This window comes from Tenrec ecaudatus, chromosome 4 (genome assembly GCF_050624435.1).
Source record: "Tenrec ecaudatus isolate mTenEca1 chromosome 4, mTenEca1.hap1, whole genome shotgun sequence".
Lineage (NCBI taxonomy): Eukaryota > Metazoa > Chordata > Mammalia > Afrosoricida > Tenrecidae > Tenrec > Tenrec ecaudatus.
Genome location: NC_134533.1, coordinates 135482770 through 135505178, shown reverse-complemented (window position 1 = coordinate 135505178; position 22409 = coordinate 135482770). Strand labels below are relative to the sequence as shown.

Here is a 22409-nt window from a genome sequence, read left to right as displayed (position 1 = left end):
CTTGAGACTTTAACACCGAACTAGCCTTTCCTTCCCTCCCATTTCTTTTTTGGCAATCATGTAACTAACCACTTTAAAAGTTATTGTTATTGCTGTAGGGTGCCATCCAGTCAGTTCTGACTTACAGCAACTCTATCTACAGCACCACAAAACACTGCTTAGTCCAGTATCGTTCTCACAACAACTACTATGTTTGAGCTCAAACTGCAGCCACTGTGTCAATACATCCTGAGAGTTTTCCTCTTTTTTGCTGAACCTGTAACTTTCTAAGCATAATGCCTATCCCCAGAGAATGATCCCTCTTCATGACGTTTAAAGTACATAAGATGAAGTCTCATCATCCTGCTTCATTTAAAAATTAATCTTTTTCTAATCTAAATTCAATATTAAGTAATGATGTCTTACATAGGTAAGGCTTAAAACAGAATTTCAAAAAAGAAAAATAAATACATATACAAAAATATAGAGAGTTTAGAACTCGTTTTAAACATATTTTAGAACCTCTGTATTGATGAGTGCAATTATCCAACCAAACAAACCCATTACCATAGAGTTGATGCTGTCTCATAGCAACTGTAAGCACAGAGTAGAATGCTCCAAGATGATATACCTTTGTGGAACAGACAGCCATGAGTGGTTGCTGGGTTTGAATAGCTCTGACTTTTTGGTGAGCAGCCTACTGCATCACCATGGCTTCTTGAGGACCTTAAGTAGAAAATACCTTATCTTACACTGACAGAACATTTATAAAAATATAAATTACTGTTTGTTGCATTATAGCCATTTAATCCACTAAATTGCTATTTTTATTTTTACCAAGTTCTAATTATCTTGTTATCTTACGATTAGGTAATCACAAAATACTCATCTATAATTATTCAAGTTCTATTTTCTAAGTAGTGAGTAAAGCTTCACGGAAGCTTAAATATAACAAAACAATATATGAAATTGCTATTTAATTTGATGTGATTTAAAATTTAAATTCCCGACTTCTCAAAACAAAAAACAACTTAGAGCTCTAACACCATTTCTTTAAAAACAAAACAAAAGCCTTAGATATCAACCTATAGGCAGCACAAGATAGTCAGAACAGAGGGTGATCTGCCATATCAGACCAGCCAATCAGTTACAGTTTAATGATGAGTAATCTCTTTTGTGAACCCATAGTTCTACTGGCCACCATCTCTAACTCGGGGAAAAGATAGGGTTTTCTATTCTTTACAGAGTTCCAATCTCAGAAACTCATGGAGGCAATTTTACACTGTCCAACAGGGTGCCACGCGTCAGCATCAACTCGATAGTGATGAGTCATCTCTAATTAGTGGAGAGCAGTACACCTCCACAGTTAGTTTCACTAAAAGGAAAGTCTTAATCATTTACCTACAATGTTTTGTAACTCTGGAAAAAAGCAAAATTTGATGTATCTCAACCATATGATGATTTCGAACACCAAATACACATTATACTTGAACCCCGGGTATAAAACTTAATTGTCTCCTCTCAAATGTGGCTACTGACTTTGTAACTGGCCCAGCCATTATGGTGAATGAAAACTGTGGTAGACATATTATCCTAACATTTGGTTTGGAAGGAGATATTTAAGTCAGAAACAAGCTGTAACTTTAAATGCCCACATGGATACTTTTGCTCTGAGCACAGCAGGACAGCTGCTCTTCCCCAAGCCTTCTCACAAGCTTCTGACAGAGAAGAAAGGAATTTGGGCTGTGGCTGCTATTACCAAACAAAGGTAACAAGAAACTCCTTTGCTCTCAGATGACTATGAGTATGCTCTCAGAGATGTAGGATGTGAGAGGAAGTGGAAAACAGAATGACAACTTAAGAAGAAACAAAATTATTTTAAGAGCACACACATCTATGGTCTTAAGACTGAAATCTGTATCTTTAGAAAGTTCTTCCTGTTTATGCTCATTTAAAGCTAGCTTACCTCTCAGTATTATTTATCATGAAGGTGAAATAAAGTTATTACAGCTATCTGATTTTTCCTTTGAACTCTGAGAATTGTATAAGGGACATGTTCACTGTGTACACCTACTCCATATTTTGGGTTAATCATTCAAAAGATTTGGGGGTTAATCATTCAAAAGATTTTAACAGCTATGTATGTAAGGAGCTTCAATTTAAAATGTTTTTGCCTTTCTTTGTATATATTATTTTCGGCTCTGAAACATAAGCTGAAAAAAATTGTGCCTCTCCAAATTAATCTAGCCAGAGGATACAAGGACACAAAGGAATATGTGTGTATATATATATATATTTATATACACAAAAGGGACTTCCAAATTTCTGAAAAAAAATTCAATTGTTTTTTCATCCTATTTTCCCAGTTTCTGAAGCTTCCTTGTAGTTTATAACACTGCATACTAATTTGAATATAAACCATGATTTACAATGTTGCCATTTCACTTGGGATAATTTGCATTATTCTGACCTAGATGGAAAACTATATGATCATCTCAAGCAAAATCATGGTTAATTTTTATGAGTTTCACAAACTCTAAAAATGATTTTTTAAAATCATTTTATTGGGGGCTCATACAACTCATCACAATCCATACATACATCCATTTTGTCAAGCACATTTGTATATTTGTTGCCATCATCATTCTCAAAACATTTTTTTTTACTTGAGACCTTGGTATCAGCTACTCACTTTTCCCCTCCCTCTCCTATCTTCCCTCACTCACGACCCCTTGATAACTTATACATTATTATTTTTTTATGTCTTACACTGTCCAATGTCTCCCTTCACCCATTTTTCTGTAACAAGTTTCCTGGACCATTTGAGCCAGAACAATAATACATCACCATTCCTTGTAGTTCGCTCAACTTAAATGAACAATATGTTTACCTCTACAAATGAAAAACATAAAAAAATCTATGTTGAATGGTGATAGGTTCTAACAGAAATAATATGTATCCATGGATATAATCGTTAGCTACAATCAAGTTGATTTCCACTCATGCAACCTCACCTATACAGAGTATCAATTGCTCCACAGGGTTTTTAAGGCATGAACCTTTTGGAAACAGATTGCCAGGCTTATCCTCTAAGGTTTCTTCTTGGATACTTAGTCTAAATGATAAAAAGCCCAATTTCACTAGGAAATGAATTTCGAGATTTCCCTGTGAGGCCGAGAGAGTCCCCAGTTGAGAACTATTGCTGGAGTTGGAATAGCAATACAACTTAAAATCTCAATCCTAGCAAAACAGCTAGTTCATTTTTAGAAAACTGATGATGGTGACTGATGATGAATTGTTTTTAGGTGCCTTCCAGTAGGTTCTGACACATAGTGACCCTGTGATAATCTGATGACATAACCTTGCATGTGAAAGTGAGGAGGAACTGAAATATATGCTGACGCCCTAGGATTGTAGCCTCCACTATAGATTACCCTCAGTGTAGAGAAGGTGAAAATCCTCACAAGTGGACCAATAGGTAATATCATAATAAATGGAGAAAAGGTTTAAGTTGTCAACGGTGTAATATTGAGGGCTAAGGTGGGCCTGATTAAAGCCATGGTTATTTTAAATTGCCTTGTAAGCATGAAAAAGATGGATAATAACTAAGAGTGAAGAATTGATGCCTTTAAATTATCCTCTTGGCAAAGATTATTGAAAGTACCAGAGACTGCAAAAGAATGAACAAATCTCTCCTGAAAAAAAGGACAGCCAGAATGCTCTTTAGAAGTTAGAATAGCAAGAGTTTCTCTCACATCCTTTATAAAGAAACCCCAATCCTTGAGAAGGCTTTCAAACTTGGTCAACAAAAAAGAAGACCCTCAATAACACTGACTGACACAGTAGCTACAGCAGCAGACTTAACTATTTGTACTATTTTGAGGATGGCACCAAAGTATGCAACATTACGTTCTATTTGTAGGAGGTTGCTATGAGTTGGAATTTCCTGGATGAAACCTAACCACAGCAACAGATAGTAGGGAGAAAAGATGCTAGAAATAATTTACAGTTCAGTAATGATTTGGCTAGTTTAACTTTTCAACAGCAGTTATCTATTGATCAATGCATCCAAACTGTTTGCTTTTCTCCTAACTCCTCTGTCTATGGAGTTTTATTTAAGATATCTGAAGGCAAGTTAAACTACTGCCAAAGGTGGCATAAAGTGCAACTGTAGCATCGAAATTATTTGAGTAGTCTCTTCGTATAAGGCCCTGAAGGCAATTACGGGGGCAGTGAATTATTTAATGTGGCTCTTCTATCCAGGCTCTAACTCCTACCACGTGACCTTTCCCTACTTGGATCCGGGAAAAAGGTGGGGAAAGATACTCCTAAGATTCACTGTCATTGTGAACAGGATTACCTGGAGTACCATCCTAAGATGTATACAAAGGAGCCCTCGGAGAAGCAGAAGAGATCTCATTACCAGTGAGAACCAGCAGTCCCTGCACAACGAACCTTCTTGATAGAGAAGACTGTTATCAGAGGAGCAGCAGAAGCAGAAGCCAGAGCATGGAACCGTGATTGACTTGCCAACCCACCAAGCAAGTAATGCTCAGTGCTCTTGTGTAAGAGTCTGGCTCACTGAGTGGTGTGCCTCTAGGCACTTCATCCAAGGAGTTGGGTTTGCTAACCCATGAAGTTTGAGTTGAAAGAATTCAATCAAGGCTTACCATGGCATAGCCCTAAGAACAATTAGTAGCAGACCTGGAATAATTTTGTAACATATTCCGAGAAACAACTCAACCCTGAGCATTTCTCAATGGCACTACAAGTTAACTTCCTTAATCAACCCTAAAATCATGAATTATGTCTGTGAGTTCGATGTACCCATTCAAATGGATATTGAAATCCAGAGAGGTAAAAGAGAGTAATTCGTCAATTATAGCAGTATCTTCCAAACTGTCCACTTTCCATGCAGTGTTACTTAAAAGTACCTTTTATGTTGTCTATATTTGGAGTGTCAAGGGTATTTTTTCAAAGTGTGAATTTCTTACATTTTAAAGGCGAAAACATGACCCTCAACAGTACTCTTCAGATGGTGTCTCTGCTTTTACAAACAGCTGGTGAGAGCACAGTACTGAAAGTGAACTTGATTATGCAGTATAGGTGTTTCCCATTATATCCCTGGAAAAAGTTGATATATGCATGGCAAGCAATTGCTGTGGACTAAACATCATTGTGCAACCCTCCAAATCATCGCACTCACCAGTACTTTAAGCATCAAGACCCACCTGTCTCTCTGACAATCACAACCACTTAATATAACGACTGGAGGGCTTAAATAAAAACGCATAAATCACAAATTCGCAGCTACTGCTGAAGAGTCTGGGTCTCCCAAACCAAAGCGGCTTTATCTCAGGGATTTAGCGCGATCCACGCAGGCTCAGTGTAGGCCCGGGGTTCCCATGGCTACCGCCAGAGCCCAGCAGTGGCCCCGGAGACCCGGGGGCGGGGGCTTGGGGTGTGTGATGCCCTGGGTTTCTCGAGAACGTTTGGCGGGGCGCCGGGACGTGCACAGGGAGGTTTGTGAGCCTGGCGGGAGAACCTGGATGGGGACGAAGGCTCCCCGCGAAAGGCTCCCCGCTCGCTTCCCGGCAATGATTTGGATTCGGGGTCTTCCTTTAGCTGGGAGTCTAGAGGACTTCGTTCTCTGCGCCTTCTTCTCACTCAGGGAAATGTAAGGTGCCTCCACAGAGATATCAACCCAAGCCACCAACAAGCTGCCGATCAAGTCTGACTTCAGACGCCCCAAACCACACCTCCAACGAGTCAGCTACAACTCGTTCTTTCCACACCGACCTCGCCAAAGGCCTCGCCGCCAACCCCGAGGCGCGCGGGCGCGCGGGCGGCCCGCTCTCGCCCCGCCCCTAGGCGCGCGCTCGTGCTCTCGCCCCGCCCTTGTTCCAGTGGGCAGGGACTGCAGTATGCTTCCCGTATTCACGTCTTTCCTTCCCCTCAAGGTGGACCGTTTCCGCCATAGCACCACCCGACTCAGCAGCACTGAGATGGACTCCGCCTAAAAGCCATCGCACCGCTGGCACTCACAGGACTAGCCCTCCCACCGAGGCTGGAGCTCCGCAGCCGCCGCCGGAGCCGGCCCCACCACACCGCCCCCGCAAGCCCGCGCTTACGCTTTCCGGGCGGCGCGCGACGCTCTCGCCCCGCCCGCGCGCTCCGCCCCCTGGCTCCCACTCTTTCTCTCTCGAGAGCTAGCGTGTACGCGCTGGGCCGTGCGACGCCGGAGACGCACGGGGCCTCCTCCAGTCCACCTTCCTGCACTGTTGCTACTTTTCGGCGCGAGGCCTTTCAGCTCCTCTTCCCCGCCGTGAGTCCCTCATTCTCTTCGCAGACATCCCGCCCGCCCGGCGGCTCCCGCCGCAGTTCCAGCGCCCCGAGAAAGCAGTGCGCGTGCGCGCGTGGCCGTCGGGTGCCCTCCCTCCCTGCCTCCTGCTCCTCAGTAACTTGGAAGGAGGCGGCGCCGCGGAAGTCGGAGGCCGGGGAGCTCGGAGGAGGGAGTTAGAGAGTTGCGGAGACTAGTCACTGGGAGAAGTGGCAGCCTGCTCCGGGCCTCTTCCCGCTCCCCGCCTCTCGCTCTCACACCCACTCCGCCTCCCGCCCCAGCCCGCGCCGCTCGCGCTTTCTCCTGCTCGCGGAGCCCTGCACCTCGCCCTCCGTCCTCGGCGCGGCGGGGGCGCCCTGGGGGTGCCCTCGCGCTCGGCGCGGGCCGGCGGGCGGGCGGGATGTGGCGCTGGGTGCCCCCGAAGCTGGGCCGCCTGTCCCGCTCGCTGAAGCTGGCGGCGCTGGGCAGCCTGTTGGTGCTCATGGTGCTGCACTCGCCGTCGCTGCTCGCCTCTTGGCAGCGCAACGAGCTGACCGACCGGCGCTTTCTGCAGCTCAATAAGTGCCCGGCGTGTTTTGGCACGAGCTGGTGCCGCCGCTTCCTCAACGGGCAGGTGGTGTTCGAGGCGTGGGGCCGCCTGCGCCTGCTGGACTTCCTCAACGTGAAGAACGTCTACTTCGCCCAGTACGGCGAACCCCGCGAGGGCGGCCGGCGCCGAGTGGTGCTGAAGCGCCTGGGCTCGCAGCGCGAGCTGGCGCAGCTCGACCAGAGCATCTGCAAGCGGGCCACCGGCCGGCCCCGCTGCGACCTGCTCCAGGCCATGCCCCGCACGGAGTTCTCGCGCCTCAACGGCGACGTGCGGCTGCTCACGCCCGAGGCGGTGGAGGGCTGGTCGGACCTGGTGCACTGCCCCTCGCAGCGCCTGCTCGACCGCCTGGTGCGCCGCTACGCCGAGACCAAAGACTCGGGCAGCTTCCTGCTCCGCAACCTCAAGGACTCGGAGCGCATGCAGCTCCTGCTGACGCTCGCCTTCAACCCCGAGCCGCTGGTGCTACAGGTAGGCGTGGGCCCTGGCGGGGGGCGGCCTGTCGGCCGGGCCCGCGCGTGGGAACGCGAGGCGGCCGGAGTGGCCGCGCGCGCGCTCCCGGCTGTGGACCTGACCCCGCGGGCGCAGCGTAGGCGTGGGAAGGGCTGGCGCTGCGGACAGCCCCGGCGCCGGCCCGCGGGTGCACTGCCCCTGTCACCTGGATGCGATCGAGTGCACCTGGGGCTTGACCGCGGGTCCTCAGCGGCCACGGGCGTGCTCCCCAAATGACCTTCCTGCGAGTTGCCGCCGCCGCGCTCCCCACCCAGCCCTCGCCGCGGTGGCTGCGCTTCTGCAGCGGCGGCCCTTCGCGCTCCCCGGCCCCTTCTTAGTTCTTCCCAAGTGTTCCTTTGCCGCCTGCTTGTACCTTCGCTACCCCTGGTGGCTGGCCTGACTTAGGCCCTAAAGTCTTTGTTCTTTCCCTGTTTCCTCTACCTGGCACCTCCTCTGGGAACTTGCTTTGAAAGAGGTCAGAGAACGGAGGCAGCTGTCCAAGCAGGCCTTGCCCCAGGTGGGATTAGAGGAAGAGGAGGAGAAAAAGTAAGGCAGCCATGGTTTGGGTCTGGAAGGGCCAAGGCCAAGAGGGACAGTTCCATCCTGTTCCTGTGACCTGCCCTATTCATCTGATTTTAAAACATTCACTCCGAGGGAGGAAATAAAAGATTCAAAGCAGGAGGAGATTCTTGCCGTGTGGAGTTCTTTGCTCTTTCATAATTTTAGTTTGAGAATAAAATGTATGCTTTGAAAGGGTATAGTTGCGGTCTATCTACTGATGACAGCACAACACACAATCACCACAAAAATTGTTTACCTTTGGAAAGATTTTTCCACAATCCTACCCAATTATTGTGTCCCCGAGTAGTGGTTACCAGTGTGGATTTTTGATTTCTTCGGAAAACCATAGGAAAAGTTGTGTTTCTCTTTTTTGTGCCAGTTGTGATGTATTGCAAATACAAGGGAAAATGCATGACTTAAAATTAATCATTTTGGTGTACTTCATGCCTGTTCTGAGCAAAGAATGTTAGTGATGGCTGGAGGGTTTGTACAGCCCTCCCCCACCCCCCCGCCCTTTTTTTATATATCTAAAGTGAATGAGTAGGAATGCTCTCTTCTTGTTTATATTGCTCTCATGTTCTCCACTGTCCAACTTAGCTAAGCAAAACCAGCTCTGATTAATTTAGTTAAATAATTTCAACATAAAATATTTCATCTCATGAACATTTATTGCTGGCTGGAGGGATAATGAGTTAATTTTTAAATGTAGTTCATTTATATCACCTAACAGTGAGTACTGTATAAATAGTTAAACTTCCCTGGAAGAAACCTACTTTGAATAGTTCCAAAACTAGCAAACCTTTAAAGGTTAAGTCCTTTATCATAGATAGACACTTGAGGCATTCCCCTGCCCCCTCACCCCCATGCTGCTTTATTTCAGAAGTAAAAATCTTCTACTTATGTTTATATTAGCAAAGTTGGCCCCTGGAGACGCATTTAGTTGTGTAATTTACTGAAAAGAAAAAAGTCTGTCAGATTATCTGGTAAATGAAAATTTGGCTAGAAGTGATTGTAATATTTTGGTTAAGAAAATTGAATAAGCATTTTCTGCTATTAAAATACTGGTTTCTCATTACTGAAAGACTTTTCGCAGGTAAATCTAATTATTGCTGTTGTATAAGCAGCCAGAATTAGAACTAGTATTTTAGGAACCCATACAGTATTTTATAAACATCATCTTGGCATCTAATAATTAGAAACATTAGTGTATGATTTGCACCAAAGAAAATTGTCTTTGTGAAGTCTACATTTTTTTAGGTTGGTCTTGAAATAATTTACTTCAGGGTTGAGATAGTGAAATGTACTTGCATCTTATTTTCCTATAACTCTGCCCTCAAAGTTGACTTCCTTCATCTGTATACTTCTTTAATAATAAACAATAACTTTTTTAAAAGCACAAATATTTACTTGAAATTGAAACTTAGTGACCCAGTTGTTCTGAGTCGTTTATTGGATAAGTTTGTAGTATATAAAGATAGATGTCTCAACATTGTGGTGTGTGACATTTGTAAACTACTACAATTTTATACTTTGTAGCTAATTACATATTGTGTAAAATACAGAGTTGGGGATGTTGCACCAGTATTTTGTTTACTTTGAAAATCAAGTAGAATAAGAATGTATATTTTTGAATGACTGTTCTTCATGGAAACTGCTGCTTTATTAATAAAATCACTTGATTTTTGGTAAAACATGAGATTAAGAAGTGTAAACAATATTTAGGTTTAATTATGGTTTAAACAACTGAAATGAAAGGAAACTTAATTCTTTGGTAGGTACAGAGAGTATTACATAATAAGTATAATAAGGCAAATCATGATGTTCAGTATACTCTTGTTTCCTGGACGAATCTATACAATCTTAGTATATTTATATAGAATTTTCTGTAACTGTTATAAAAAGTATTACTATATTGATTGATAATGGTAGAAATACTTTTACTCAAATTTGGAGATAGATGTGTGCACTGGTATTATACACGCACAGGGTACACACACACACTGGTTCCATGTATTTTTAGAAGCATTTTTAAAGGTTCATGTGCATGCTTTGTAGCTTAAGATGAACTTTCTGCCCTCCCCACCCTACCCCAGGAGAAGAAGCTACTGTTTGGACTCTGATTTTTCATGCATTGTAAAGAAACTACCTCCTTGGGGGGCAGGGGAGTCTTTTAAACTGACTTCACTTTGGTAAATATACCTCCAGTATAAGTACTAAAAGAATGTTTTTCATAATAAGGTACTGAAAGAAGAACATGGGGCAAAGGGGCATATTTAACTCATTAAACTAGCCTCTTCTGATTTTAAGAAACAATGAAGTTCCTACTAGATGATAGGGCTTCACAAATTTGTGGAACAATTCTATTAGCCTTTAAATTTCATTTTTCACAAACTTTCTGGAACCACCTTCCTTATATGCTCTAAAAGAAGACATGGAAAATGTTAAGAGTCTGCATGATTGATTATGCACACACACACCTGGGACAATATAGATTTGTAACCAGTTTCTCAGTATGAAATGGTTTGGGAGTAGAGCTCTCCTCAGCCCGAAATAGCCTTACTAGGTAACAGCAGCTTACCTGGCTTAAAGAAAATTTGTTCTGCCATAAGATTATATCTTTAAAATGTTTAAATATTAAGCAACAAGATAATGCTAGCAGTCCCTTCACTTTTTACTTAAGTACCATCTTCCTTCCTCATTTTTCCATTTCACCAAAAGGGTTATTTTAATGTCGAAATCCAGAAGCTCTGGTGTTGCACTGGTTAAAGTACTCACTTGCTAAACAAAAGGTCTTTGGTTTGACCCAATAACTGCTCTGTGAGAAAGTTGTGGCTGCCAGCTTCAGAAAATATTTACCCCCGTGGAGACCTAAGGGGCAGTTCTGCTTTGTCCACTTGAGTTACTGTGAGTAGGAATCAGCTGGAGCCACTGGGTTTAGTTTTATGGTGTACTGTATTCCTGTGAGACAGTATTAGCCAAGAGTAGCTTTGATTTTGTATGGTGTAGTAGCATTTTTAGACTATTCAACAATTAAGTTGAAAAAGAAAGATAATTTCCGGTACTTCATTTAAAAGGTCGCTAATGGTAATTTAAACTTCGCTTCTTAAAAAAAATTTTCTGCTTTACAATTCATTTGAGTGTGTGTGCGAGGCCAAGAAATGCAGCCTGGACTTCCTGATACTTGACTGTATTTCTGATTTTTTTAAAAGCTGAAGATTGTGAAGATGGTCTTATTTACAGGAAATTTTAAAAAGGTAGATTGGTGGCAGGAAGTTTTAGTACTACATTTGTAGAACTTTATCTTGAGTTATTTGGATCATGGTTTTATTAAGGTTTCCTTAATCATATACTAAGTATTCTAGTTTAAGCTGTGGGATTTGTAAAGCTTTTATCTCTATTTTTGTAAATATAATACGTGCAAAGCATTTTGTTCCCTTGATGGTTCAAAAATGAATGTTCGTGCTCTTCTGCTAAACGTCAGGAGCCCTGTTGCAGTAGTGAGTTTCACTTTTGCCTGCCAACGGCCAGGTCAGCAGTTTGAACCATGAGTTGCTCTGAGGGGAAGTATAAGTTCTACTACTCCTATGAAGAGTTAATAGTTTTGGAAACCCACAGAAGTAGTTATTCTCTGTCCTAAGAGTCACTTTGAGGTGGAATCTACTCAATGGCAGTGAGTTTGAGTTTTGACTAATCTTCAGATTGGTGTTTGGAGCCCACCCACTGGCACCAAAGAATAAAGACCTAGTGATCATCTTCCATTAAAATCATAGCCAAGAAAACCCTGTGGATTAATTCTACTCTAATATATGGGGACCGGGCAATTTGTATAGTGTTTCCTGCATTCTGAGTTCTCAGTAAATGTTAGTCATTAAATAAGACAAAATTAACTTTAATCATCATCTAGTGAGTTTCATTGTCTGTTTTGAGACTTGTTTCAGATATGGATCACTGTAGAAATCGTGATTCTGACCGTGAGCCTTTAGGTACACTCTGGTTTGTTTCTACACCACGAGGTGGATTTTTACAGGAAACAGTCAATGTTGCTCTTGCCCTTCCAAATATTTTTTGTCAGAAGAGTTCAGTTTTTAAAATGTACTGCCTACATATACTTATAAATAAATAAAGGATTATGACTAAGTTATGTTACTTTAGACAAGTTGACAAACTTTTTGTATAGGATTCACTAAAATAAAAAATATTGAATTCAATCTTTTTCTTCCCAGCCCCTAGGAGAATATGTTAGAGTTTTGCTGCAAGGATTCCAGTTAATTTTGTTTATTGCCACAAAGTATGTTTAAACATGTCTCTGCAGTCACTTGCAGACAAGTTTTCTCTGTAATACTATCTTAACTGTCCTAAAAGAAAAAGGGATACTTTTGTACCATGAAAAAAATGCTTGTGAGGTCAGGTTACTAATCAGTTTTTTAGCCAGGATAAGTAGACATCTTACCAAATCATTGAAGCTTTGCAGCAAGTTTGATGATACCTCACCTAAAACAAGTCCTAGATGGAGCTAACGTTTTATGGGAAGGCCTCAGAGATGAATTCAAGGCGGAAAGCTGTGGTGACTGGGGGACTTCAAAGAGGTGATCTTGATAGATGTTCTTTAAGGACACTGGGTGATCACAGGGGCTTATTATAGTAAGATGTTCTAAGAAAATTGAAAACCGCATTGTGAGAAAAAAGATCAGGAAAGTTGTGTTGAGGCATTTATTCCATCAACAGTGCACTTGTTCATTCTTCAACAAGCAAGACCTGGTGTCCTATGAGCATTTCATTGGGAAACCCTATCCTATATATCCTAAAGGGGATCTTTACCCCTTCACGCTTATTTTTTGTCCTCCAAACTCAGAGAACATTTCAAAGGCTGCCACACTGCTGTTTTGACATGGTGTAATTCAAAGAACACCAAAAATTCTTCTGAGAGAAATACCACCTTCCAGGAGTATATGGACCTAGTGGAGGATATGTTGAGAAACACTCATTGTGATACATTTTGCTTAATAAAAGTTTCTATTATTTTGTAGCAATCTTTTTGACTTACCCTCATACATCCTGTGACTTTCAAACTTCTTGATAATTCAAGTAGTTTTTGTTCCGGTGTGGATTAAGGATCAGGAAAGGTTCTATGCCTGTCTTTTTACCCTCAAATTTCCACATAAACCAAAAGCCAAATAAAAATCGAAGGTTGCTTTTAAAGGAAAAAATATAGTGCTAAAGGTAGCCAAGGATTTTGTGGTTGACAGTTGTATAGAAAATATATTCCAGATTTTGTCTCGCCGTTTTCTTTCAAGTAACAATGTAGGCAGCCACTGTTTCTCGCCTGTTGGCTGCTGTATTCATAACTGCATTTGTAGAGTTTGGTTTAAGACACAATATCGATGGTTCTGGGGAGTGTACTTTTAATTTGATAACTTGATCTAGAGACTTTATTTGCACTCTTTCTGCTTTATTGTTTCAAGTTTCATTGACACTGTTGGCACAAATGTCCTTTAAGAAAAAATAATTGAATAAATTTGTGTATTTTAGGTTCAGAAAAGAAGAGAACTTGTTTGGGAAAAGACTCCCCATAGAAACAGCCACTTACCCTTAGGATAGTACCACTTCAAGATCAGTGAGGCAAAATCAGTGGATGAATTTGTGCATGGATCTTTTGACTATTTTTTAATTTCTTAATTCTGAAGTCCTTTTGAATTTTATCTGGTCATCTACTTATTCACTTTGTTATTTCCACTGCAAAGTCAGTGTGTATCGTTTTTCTACCTTATGTATGGTCTTTAACCTCCTCCCTATATTGCTTTCATTGTTGCTGCTGACTCTTTGTGGAATACTAACATTTTTCATTCCAAACTGCCCACCCATTAGATGTATATTAAACTAATATATCCTCAGAATGTGCTCTGAATTTTTCCGATGCATATGATAAAATTTGATGTACATTATTATAAAATGACAAGACTGAAAATTACTATTCTTAGAATGGCACACTAACATCAGTAATAAGATGAGACTAGTTCTTCATCCTAGTCATAAATTTTCCAAGGTTTTAAGGCCTATAATCAATCATTTATTGTTGTCTGCAGCTCTTAAGTAAGACTCCAGCTCAAGGATATCCATGTACAAAGCAACAGATCTGCAACCTGGTCCTGTGTCATTCACCATAAAGGACTTGGAACCATGGAATCCTCAGACTGATTTCCCGAGATAGATTACCCAGCCTTTCTTTCTAGTCTGTCTGGGGCTGAAGCTCCACTGACACCTGTTTATCATTATATATCATATTACATATGTGTACTCCTCCATTGACAGACAAATGGTGAGTGTGCATGAGGTATATTGGCTGAGACTCAAACTCAAACCTCCTGTGAGAACACCACTGGACCACCAAAGCCTCAATCAAATCTTTTATCTATTTTCTATATCATTTTAATAGATTAATTGGAAGTTATCTGTGAAATACTAGGGAGCTCTTTGGATTTTCTCATTGTACTTAAAAGTCACCAGAACTCAAATTTGTATGTATATTTGATAATACCCATAGTCTATTCCAAGGCATTTTAGTATCAGTTTTCTAGAGGCGACATAACAAAGCCTCACAAATTGGGTGTCTTAGAAATGTAGTCTCACAATTCTGGAGACTAGTCCAGTAGTGTTCAAGCTACCCCTCCATGATCTAAGAACCCCAGTAGATCCCTGAAACTTCATATATATAGTACCAAATCCTACAATATATACTCTTTTCCTATACATACATATAGGGACTCAAGATGAGCAGTATTAACCTGGCAGATGCTGGAGGGTGTGTTAGAGCTACTTACCCAGTTGTGTTTTGCAAACTTGCACCCAGCAAAGCAGAAGGACACTATCTTCTGGAGAGTGGGCCAGTGTGAAATTTCACCACTCTATTCTGAATAGTGTGCAATTTGTTTATGTTTGGACCCTGGGTGACTGTTGGTAATTGCAACTGTGGAAAGCAAAGCTGCAGATAAGGGTGTGGACTACTGGGCTATGAATTGACCTGCAGAATACAAGGTCAGTAATTTGAACCCACTAGTGCCTCCTTGGGAGAAAGATGAGGCTTTCTGTACTTGTAAAGAGTTGTGGTCTTGCAAACAAAAGGAACAGCTCTATTCTCTCCTATGAAGTTGTTAAGAGCCAGAATCAACTGTGCCAGAATTCAGGGTCATGATTTAGGAAGGCTCTCAGGGAAGGCTCTGGTAGTCTGTGGAGTTCATGCATGCAGTTATCTTGCTGTATCTCTGCCAGCCTTCTCTTTTATAAAGATACCATTAGGTTGTGATTAAAACCCAGTCTCCTCCACTACAACTTTGTTATAATAACATCTTTAAAAAACCGTGTATACAAACAAGATCAAGTTTACAGGTGTCAGAGGTTAGGACTTCTACGTACCCTTTTGATAAAGAAGTTCACTCAGTTCACTCTATAAACACTGCTTGAGAGATAGGTATCTGTTTACAAAGAGTTTGCATTCACTGTGTCCGATGACTCATTTAGGTAGAAACACCTATGTGTGGTGTGATGGAGGTGGGTACCAGGGAACTGGTTTCTGAAAGGTGACTAGGACCTTGCCAATAGGTGGACATGAGGGGAGTTGAGTTCCACAGGTCCTATTGAGAGATTATTCAGATCACATTTGGCAGTACCAACAAAGTTAGGTGACACTGAACAAGTCTCTTACTCTTTCAGGGTCTGATTTTTTTCCCCCTTAGTAAAACAGGGATTTTGCTAGATATCTTAACAAGATTTTTAAGATGACAGTCATTCAAATATTCCATATATACACACACATCACACATAGTTATGTAGCTTTGGGCGTAGTTCTGTTTTCGAATGGCAATTAAAAATGAAGGGAGAGAATCCAGGTTGTGGTAGTCTCACAAAACATGTCATCCTCCTACAAGCAAAGAACCAAGTGAAACAAATAGAGGTGACCACCTGGAAATTCAGAACAGTAAATAGAAGGTTGAAAAATTAATCCAATAACCCAAAGGGAAGGAGAAACTGAATGAAAACAGTGAATGAGGAGACTTATGGACTATAGGTTCTCTCCAGCTGGCTCAGAGCAACATCCCTGGGTGGAGGAGCACAGGAAAGCAACTTGATGGAGAATTTACAATAGGAGTCAAGAGTCACTCTGTGTTACTATACACTGTAAATTAACCTGGACAGGTGACCAGAACATGAACGGGATCTAAGGAGTAAAAGTGCAAGAAGGCAGATCAGGACCCTAGGGATCCAGGGAAGCACAGAGCAGGGAAAGAGTCAGAAAATGAGGTAAGAACTACTCAACAGTGAAGGCACTCATGGGTTACAGGGTAAGAACTGCTCAACAGTGAAGGCACTTACGAGATACAGGGTAAGAACTACTCAACAGTGAAGGCACTCATGGGTTTTAGGGTAAGAACTGCTCAACAGTGAAGGAACTCATGGGTTTTAGGGTAAGAACTACTCAACAGTGAAGGAACTCATGGGTTTTAGGGTAAGAACTACTCAAAGTGAAGGCACTCATGGGTTTTAGGGTAAGAACTACTCAACAGTGTAGACACTCATGGGTTAGGTGGGTGATGCTGTTGGAATAGAATATCCTTAAAGTGGTGGGTAGACATCCTTTCCCATCTGAACTGTGGACAATGCCATCTCCGCATTTGGTCATGGTTAGGTTCTGAATACTACTATAGTCTGTGGGGTGTACACTCCTACTACCAGACTCTTAACTGGAGGCTCAAGATATCTCCTGCCCCACTTCACTCACACACCTCTCTTACTAATGATTGGCAGTATGAGTTCCATTCCACACACTCAGTGATGGGTGACTAAATGCTGGACCAACTTAGAAGAGCTCCATGCCCCTTGGAAGGGCAGTAGACAACCCTGACCACCTAACACTTTTCACCCAATATCAGGAAAAGAATCTCTTCTCCGACCTCACTCAGTTTGATAAGGATCCAGCAGTTTACTTCTGTAAGAGAAACACATTAGACACAAAGACATGTAGTTTGTCAAATATTGTGTATACTCGAATATAAGCCAATCCATATTAGTATAAGCCTAGGTACCTAATTATTTCCTGGGAAACCAGAAAAACTGATTGACTCAAGTATAAGCCTAGGGTGGAAAATACAGAAGCTATTGGTGAGTTTTAATAAAACAAATGAAAATAAAATTACTGAAAATTGAGACATCAGTGGGGTAATGTGTTTAAATATTTTTAAACAAGACTTTGAAAAAGAACTTTCATGGTAATGCCCCCTCCCCCCCCCCAGCAACGTGTTAGCGGGGAGGGGGGGTGTCCGCCGGGCATGGGATGCAGGATAGGAATTAACACAGAGACCAGAGGGGAAAGACAGGGCACAGCCACAGACACAACCTTACCAGTTCAGCTGTCGGCATAAGTGAATCGCTACTGGGTGCTTCTGTGAATTGAAGCCATCCACGTCATAGGAAGGCTCTGATTGGTTAGATGTGAGTAAACAAACATTCAAAACCCTGCAGTGTCAGTGGGCCTTTGAATGAACAGCGGAGAAATGGGAATCACCCGCAAGATAATGGGCACTCCTCCCGTTACCTGGGGGGCAGTGGGGCAGCGAGATGTTACACCTCGCTGGGGCACCACTGACCTGTATATAAGCCGAACCCCAGTTTTCAAATCGGTTTATACATGAGTATATGGTAGTTTATTGTCATGTATTTAATATATCGTTCATTTAATTGCTCAACCATATTAAGAAGAGCTGTGTCACCACAATCAGTTACAGAACATTTTCCTCTCACACTCATTGTTAGCTTGTTTCCCACTAACTTTCTTAATGTTAATCCAATTATTGTCTGTAGATTTATATATTCTGGATTCCGTAGAGAGAAAATTGTACCAACACAAACAGGAAGAAAATAAACAATAGCAATGACTGAACAACAGTGTGCTTGCTACATTCTCCAATGCATTCTCCAGAATAAATAATATTTTAAATCACAAAGCAAGCTTCAAATTTAAAAAAATATTGAAATAATATAAAGCATTTTCTCTGATCAAATGCTGTAAAACTAGAAATCAATAACAGAACAAAAATACATAAAAATAAAATAATAATGTCTTTAAAATTAAAACTTTAAAATGAGAATTAAAATACAGCATACCAACACCTTTTAGACACAGCAAAGACAGCACTAGAGAGAATGTACGTGTCAAAGAAGAATGGGCCAGTATCAGTAGCTTAACTCCACCACATGAACAAATAGGAAAGAGGCAACCAAAGAAGTCCACAATCACCAGAAGAAAAGCAATAATAAAGATCAGAGCAGAAAGACTGAATTAATACTAAAAATTGACTTTGAAAGAAGATCAATAGAGTTAACAAGCTACTGGTCATTCTTATTTACCACTGGTATCCATAGCTAGAGCATTAAGGTAAGAAAGGGACATAAAGGATATTTGTGAAGGAAAAAGTAAAACTTATTTGCAGATAGAATGGCTCTCTACATAGGAAACCACAGAAGCTCCACTAGAAAATGACTGAAAAGATTCAGTAACTTGGCCAAGTACAAGATCAACATTTTTTAAAAATCACCTTGGTTTCTCCCTACTAACTCTTAACGAGGACTCTAGAAATGAAATCAAGATGTCAGTACCTTGTACAATAGCCACCACCACCATCACCACCACCAAAGTATAAAATAACCTAGGAATAAACCTAATGTGGGATGTAAATTATGTGAGGAAAACTGTAAAATACTACTTTTTAAAAAGCTAAAACATCCCAATCTCGGAATGATGAGGACGTTATGGAAATTTCAATACTGCCCAAAGTGAGCTACACATATAATATAATCGATAAAAATCCCATGAACATTCTTACATGAAATGGCAAAACTGATTTCCAGCTATAGGAAGGAAGGAAGAAAGGAAGGAACCTTGAAACATGTCTGAAGCCTCAATACTTGCTATACAGTCATGATCATAAAAAGTCTGGTTCCATGTTAGAAACACCACTCAAAAACTCATTGTTGTCAGATCAATTGTGACCCTGCAAGACAGAGTACAACTGCCACGGTGGCAAACATGGATTTTAGAACTTTAGAAGTAATTTTACCCATTCAGGGACAGCTGATCTTTGATAAAAGATCAAAGTCCATTTGTTGGGGGTGGGGGGAACAGTCTCCTTAATAAATGATGCTGGCAAAATTAGATGTCCACTTGCAAGGAAATGAATAAGGGCCCATAGTTCAAAGAAGGGACAAAAACTAACATAAAATGAGCCAAAAAGCTAAGGGTTAAGCTAAAACTATAAACATCCTACAAGATAGCATAGGGTCAAAACTCAAAACAAACCAAATCCAAAGCCATCAAGCCAATTTTAACTCTTAGCAAACCTTTAGTACAGTGGTTCTCAACCTGTGGGTCGCAACCCCTTTTGGGGTCGAACAACCTTTTCACAGAGGTTTCCCGATTCATAACAGTAGCAAAATTACAGTTATGAAGTAGCAATGAAAATAATTTTATGATTGGGGGTCACCACAACATGAGGAACTGTATTAAAGGGTTGCAGCATGAGGAAGGTTGAGAACCAATGGTTTAAAGGTTTCTTGCATATAGAACACTTCAACAACTCAACAAAAAGTCAAACAATCCAATTAAAAAATGGGCAAGGACATGGGAAAATACCTCATTAAAGAGAATATTCTGGCAGTCAACAAATACATGAAATGTTTGTGATAGTTAACTATCTTTAAAAATTTTTAGATAATTAACTATTAAATGCAAATCAAAGTTAAAATAAGCTACTGTATCACCCCTGTAAATGTGGCAATGATAGGGGCAGGGTGGGAATTCAAGCGAGGTTGTGGGGTGGGTGTAGTAAAGAAGTTATACATTGCTGCTGAGATTGTAAAATAGTACAAGCATTATGGGAAACAATATGGTGCTTTCTCAAAATGTTGAATGGAATGCTTTATGGTTCAGCAAGCTCACTCCTAGATCTGTAATTGTAGAGAGAAAAGAGCAGGGGCACAAATAGACACGCATGCAGGAGAAAGATGAGGCTTTCTCCTGTAAAAATTCATAGTCTAAGAAACCCAAAGGGGCAGTTCTGCTCTGTCCTATAGCTGGAATCAACCAGGTGGTGGTAAAAAAGGAAGACAGAATATTCATTGCAGCATTATTCACAGTAACAAGAAGATGGAAACAACTTATGGCTTATACTTGAGTAAGGCCCATCTCCACGAAGGCACCTTGTTGTACCATTAAAATGCTGGAAAACTCGGCTTATACACGAGTATATACAATAGGTGTCCATCAGTGAATTAATGGATGACCAAATGATGATACATACATGCAGTGGAATACTATGCAACTGTGAAGAATGACAAGTCCATGAAACAACATGAATGGATCTGGAGGGCATTTTGTTAAATAAAATAGAGCAATCATAAAAAGACAAATATTGTATGGTTCTGTTATTATAAGTAGTCAAGAACACACACACACACAAAGGAACATTTTTTGATGGTTACCAGGAAGGAGTGGGGGAGGAAAGAGAACCACTCTCTGGATTGTAGGCACAAGTAACTTTTGACAATGGGAAAAGACCAAACACAGGTTATGTCGGCACAACTTGAAAAAGGAAAATAAAGACACTAAGAAGCACATAAGAGCTGCTGGCCTGCTAACCACAGGTGAACAGTTCGAAACCAACTGCACTGCTAGAGTCAGATGAGACTTCTTGCTCACATGAAGAGTCTCAAAGATTCACAGGGGCAGTTCTGTCCTGCCCTGTCGTGTCATTCGACTTGACATGAATGTTATAATGTTATAAATGACTGTGAGTCATTCGACTTGATGACATTCGGTTTTGGGGTGGGGGGTAGAGATGGTTCTGGGGGCGGGGGTTCCACCTTGATGTATGTAAGAAAAAGTGATAATTCAGTAAATTGTATTACATAGATTATGATAGAAACCAAAACCTCTCTTTGGTTACATTGGTAGATATGAATGCATGTATATGTATAGGAAAGCACATGTGAATAAATGCATGTGTATGTATAGTTGAATTTGTGGACATGTATATATACATTAGTGATAAATATATATTTTACACATAAAACAAGCGACATATGACGCGCAGTTAATGGAGGCTTTCTGGACATATTCAAACAATTCATGGGATTGGTTTACTGGATTGAAAACACTTAGGGCCATGTATTAGGAACCTGGACTGAATTAAAGCTTGGGACCATAGTTTGGGGAGATAATTTAATCAATTGGCATAACATATGTCACAAAGATAGTGTTCTCCACCATAACTTGGTGAGTAGTGTCTGCGGTCTAAAAATCTGTGACCACAAATATAAGATAGAACTGTTGTCATATGGAACAAAAGAGAAGGGAGGAAATTAAGGCTCAAAGAAGTCAACTACAGCCTACATGAACACCGATCACTTCAAACCTGTTGCCCACCTATCCTCATGACAGTTCTCATCAGGGACACAATAGAAAATCTCAGACAGAATGGGGAGAGAATAAAGGAGAAAAATCAAATTCATTAAAAAAAAAAAAGTCCAGACCTACTGGAACAGTAGAAACTGGAGAAACCCTTACGCTATTGCCCTTGCGATACAGTTAGAACTGGGAATTTAAGCTATTTCTGCAGGTTATTAGTCAGCCAAAAGATTGGTTTTGAAAGTAAACTATCACTTGTGAGTATTACGCTCACTTAAAACATAGGAGAGCAAATGGAGTAGTTACTCAAAAGCAAAAGTGAGAAGTCAAGGCGGGGTGGAAAACTAGATAAATGGAGACACAACATAGACGGGCATTCAGAAAGCTGGCACACTGTAGTTTTTGTAACCAATGACTTGGAATAATTTGCATAAAATTTGTTGAAGAAGAGCCTAATTTTCTTTGTCAAACCTCTAAAACCAATTATATTTTAAAAAGCAAACTAGGGACTTGTTCTACTTGGAGTGTAATGAATAAGTGGATAATTGTAGGAAGTGAGACTTGGATAATTAAGTGATAGAAAGCAAAAAGTTTAATTTCTCTTTGTGAATAGTTATCAAAATTTAACCACATAATAGGTTAATAAATGATAATGCCAAAAAGGTAAAGATTAAGTTGAGATGATTTGTGATTGTTCTTAAGAGTGTGAGACTGATCTTTATTATCAGAGATAGGTGTGATGCCCTGGTCTCCAGGGCCTAGAGTCATCTTCACATTTTCCCTTTCTCTGGTTCTCTTTGAGGTTTTAACTTTGAAGGGAAGGCGTCTTACAAGAATGGTGTGGCACTTGCGCCTTGGGTCTCCACTCTGCACTTCCCCCTTCATTCATTATGATATATATATATATATATATATATATATATATATATATATATATACATCTCTCTCTTTTTTTTTTTTTTGCATGATGCCTTATACCTGGTCCCTTGGGCACCTCG

The 22409-nt window shown here is 41.0% G+C and overlaps 1 protein-coding gene and 1 long non-coding RNA gene across 2 annotated transcripts in view; one reads left to right on the top strand and one right to left on the bottom strand.

Moving 5' to 3' along the window:
• Positions 1–6572, bottom strand: part of LOC142445196 (uncharacterized) — a 147623-nt gene extending 141051 nt beyond the window's left edge. Inside the window, exon 1 of the long non-coding RNA XR_012783996.1 lies at positions 6111–6572. This is a non-coding gene — a long non-coding RNA (uncharacterized LOC142445196). The remainder of the gene's footprint in view (positions 1–6110) is intronic.
• DIPK2A (divergent protein kinase domain 2A) overlaps positions 5918–22409 on the top strand; it is a 32989-nt gene continuing 16497 nt past the window's right edge. Inside the window, exon 1 of the mRNA XM_075546793.1 lies at positions 5918–7376. Coding sequence (XP_075402908.1) covers positions 6720–7376 — 657 coding nt within the window. The 5' untranslated portion in view covers positions 5918–6719. The remainder of the gene's footprint in view (positions 7377–22409) is intronic.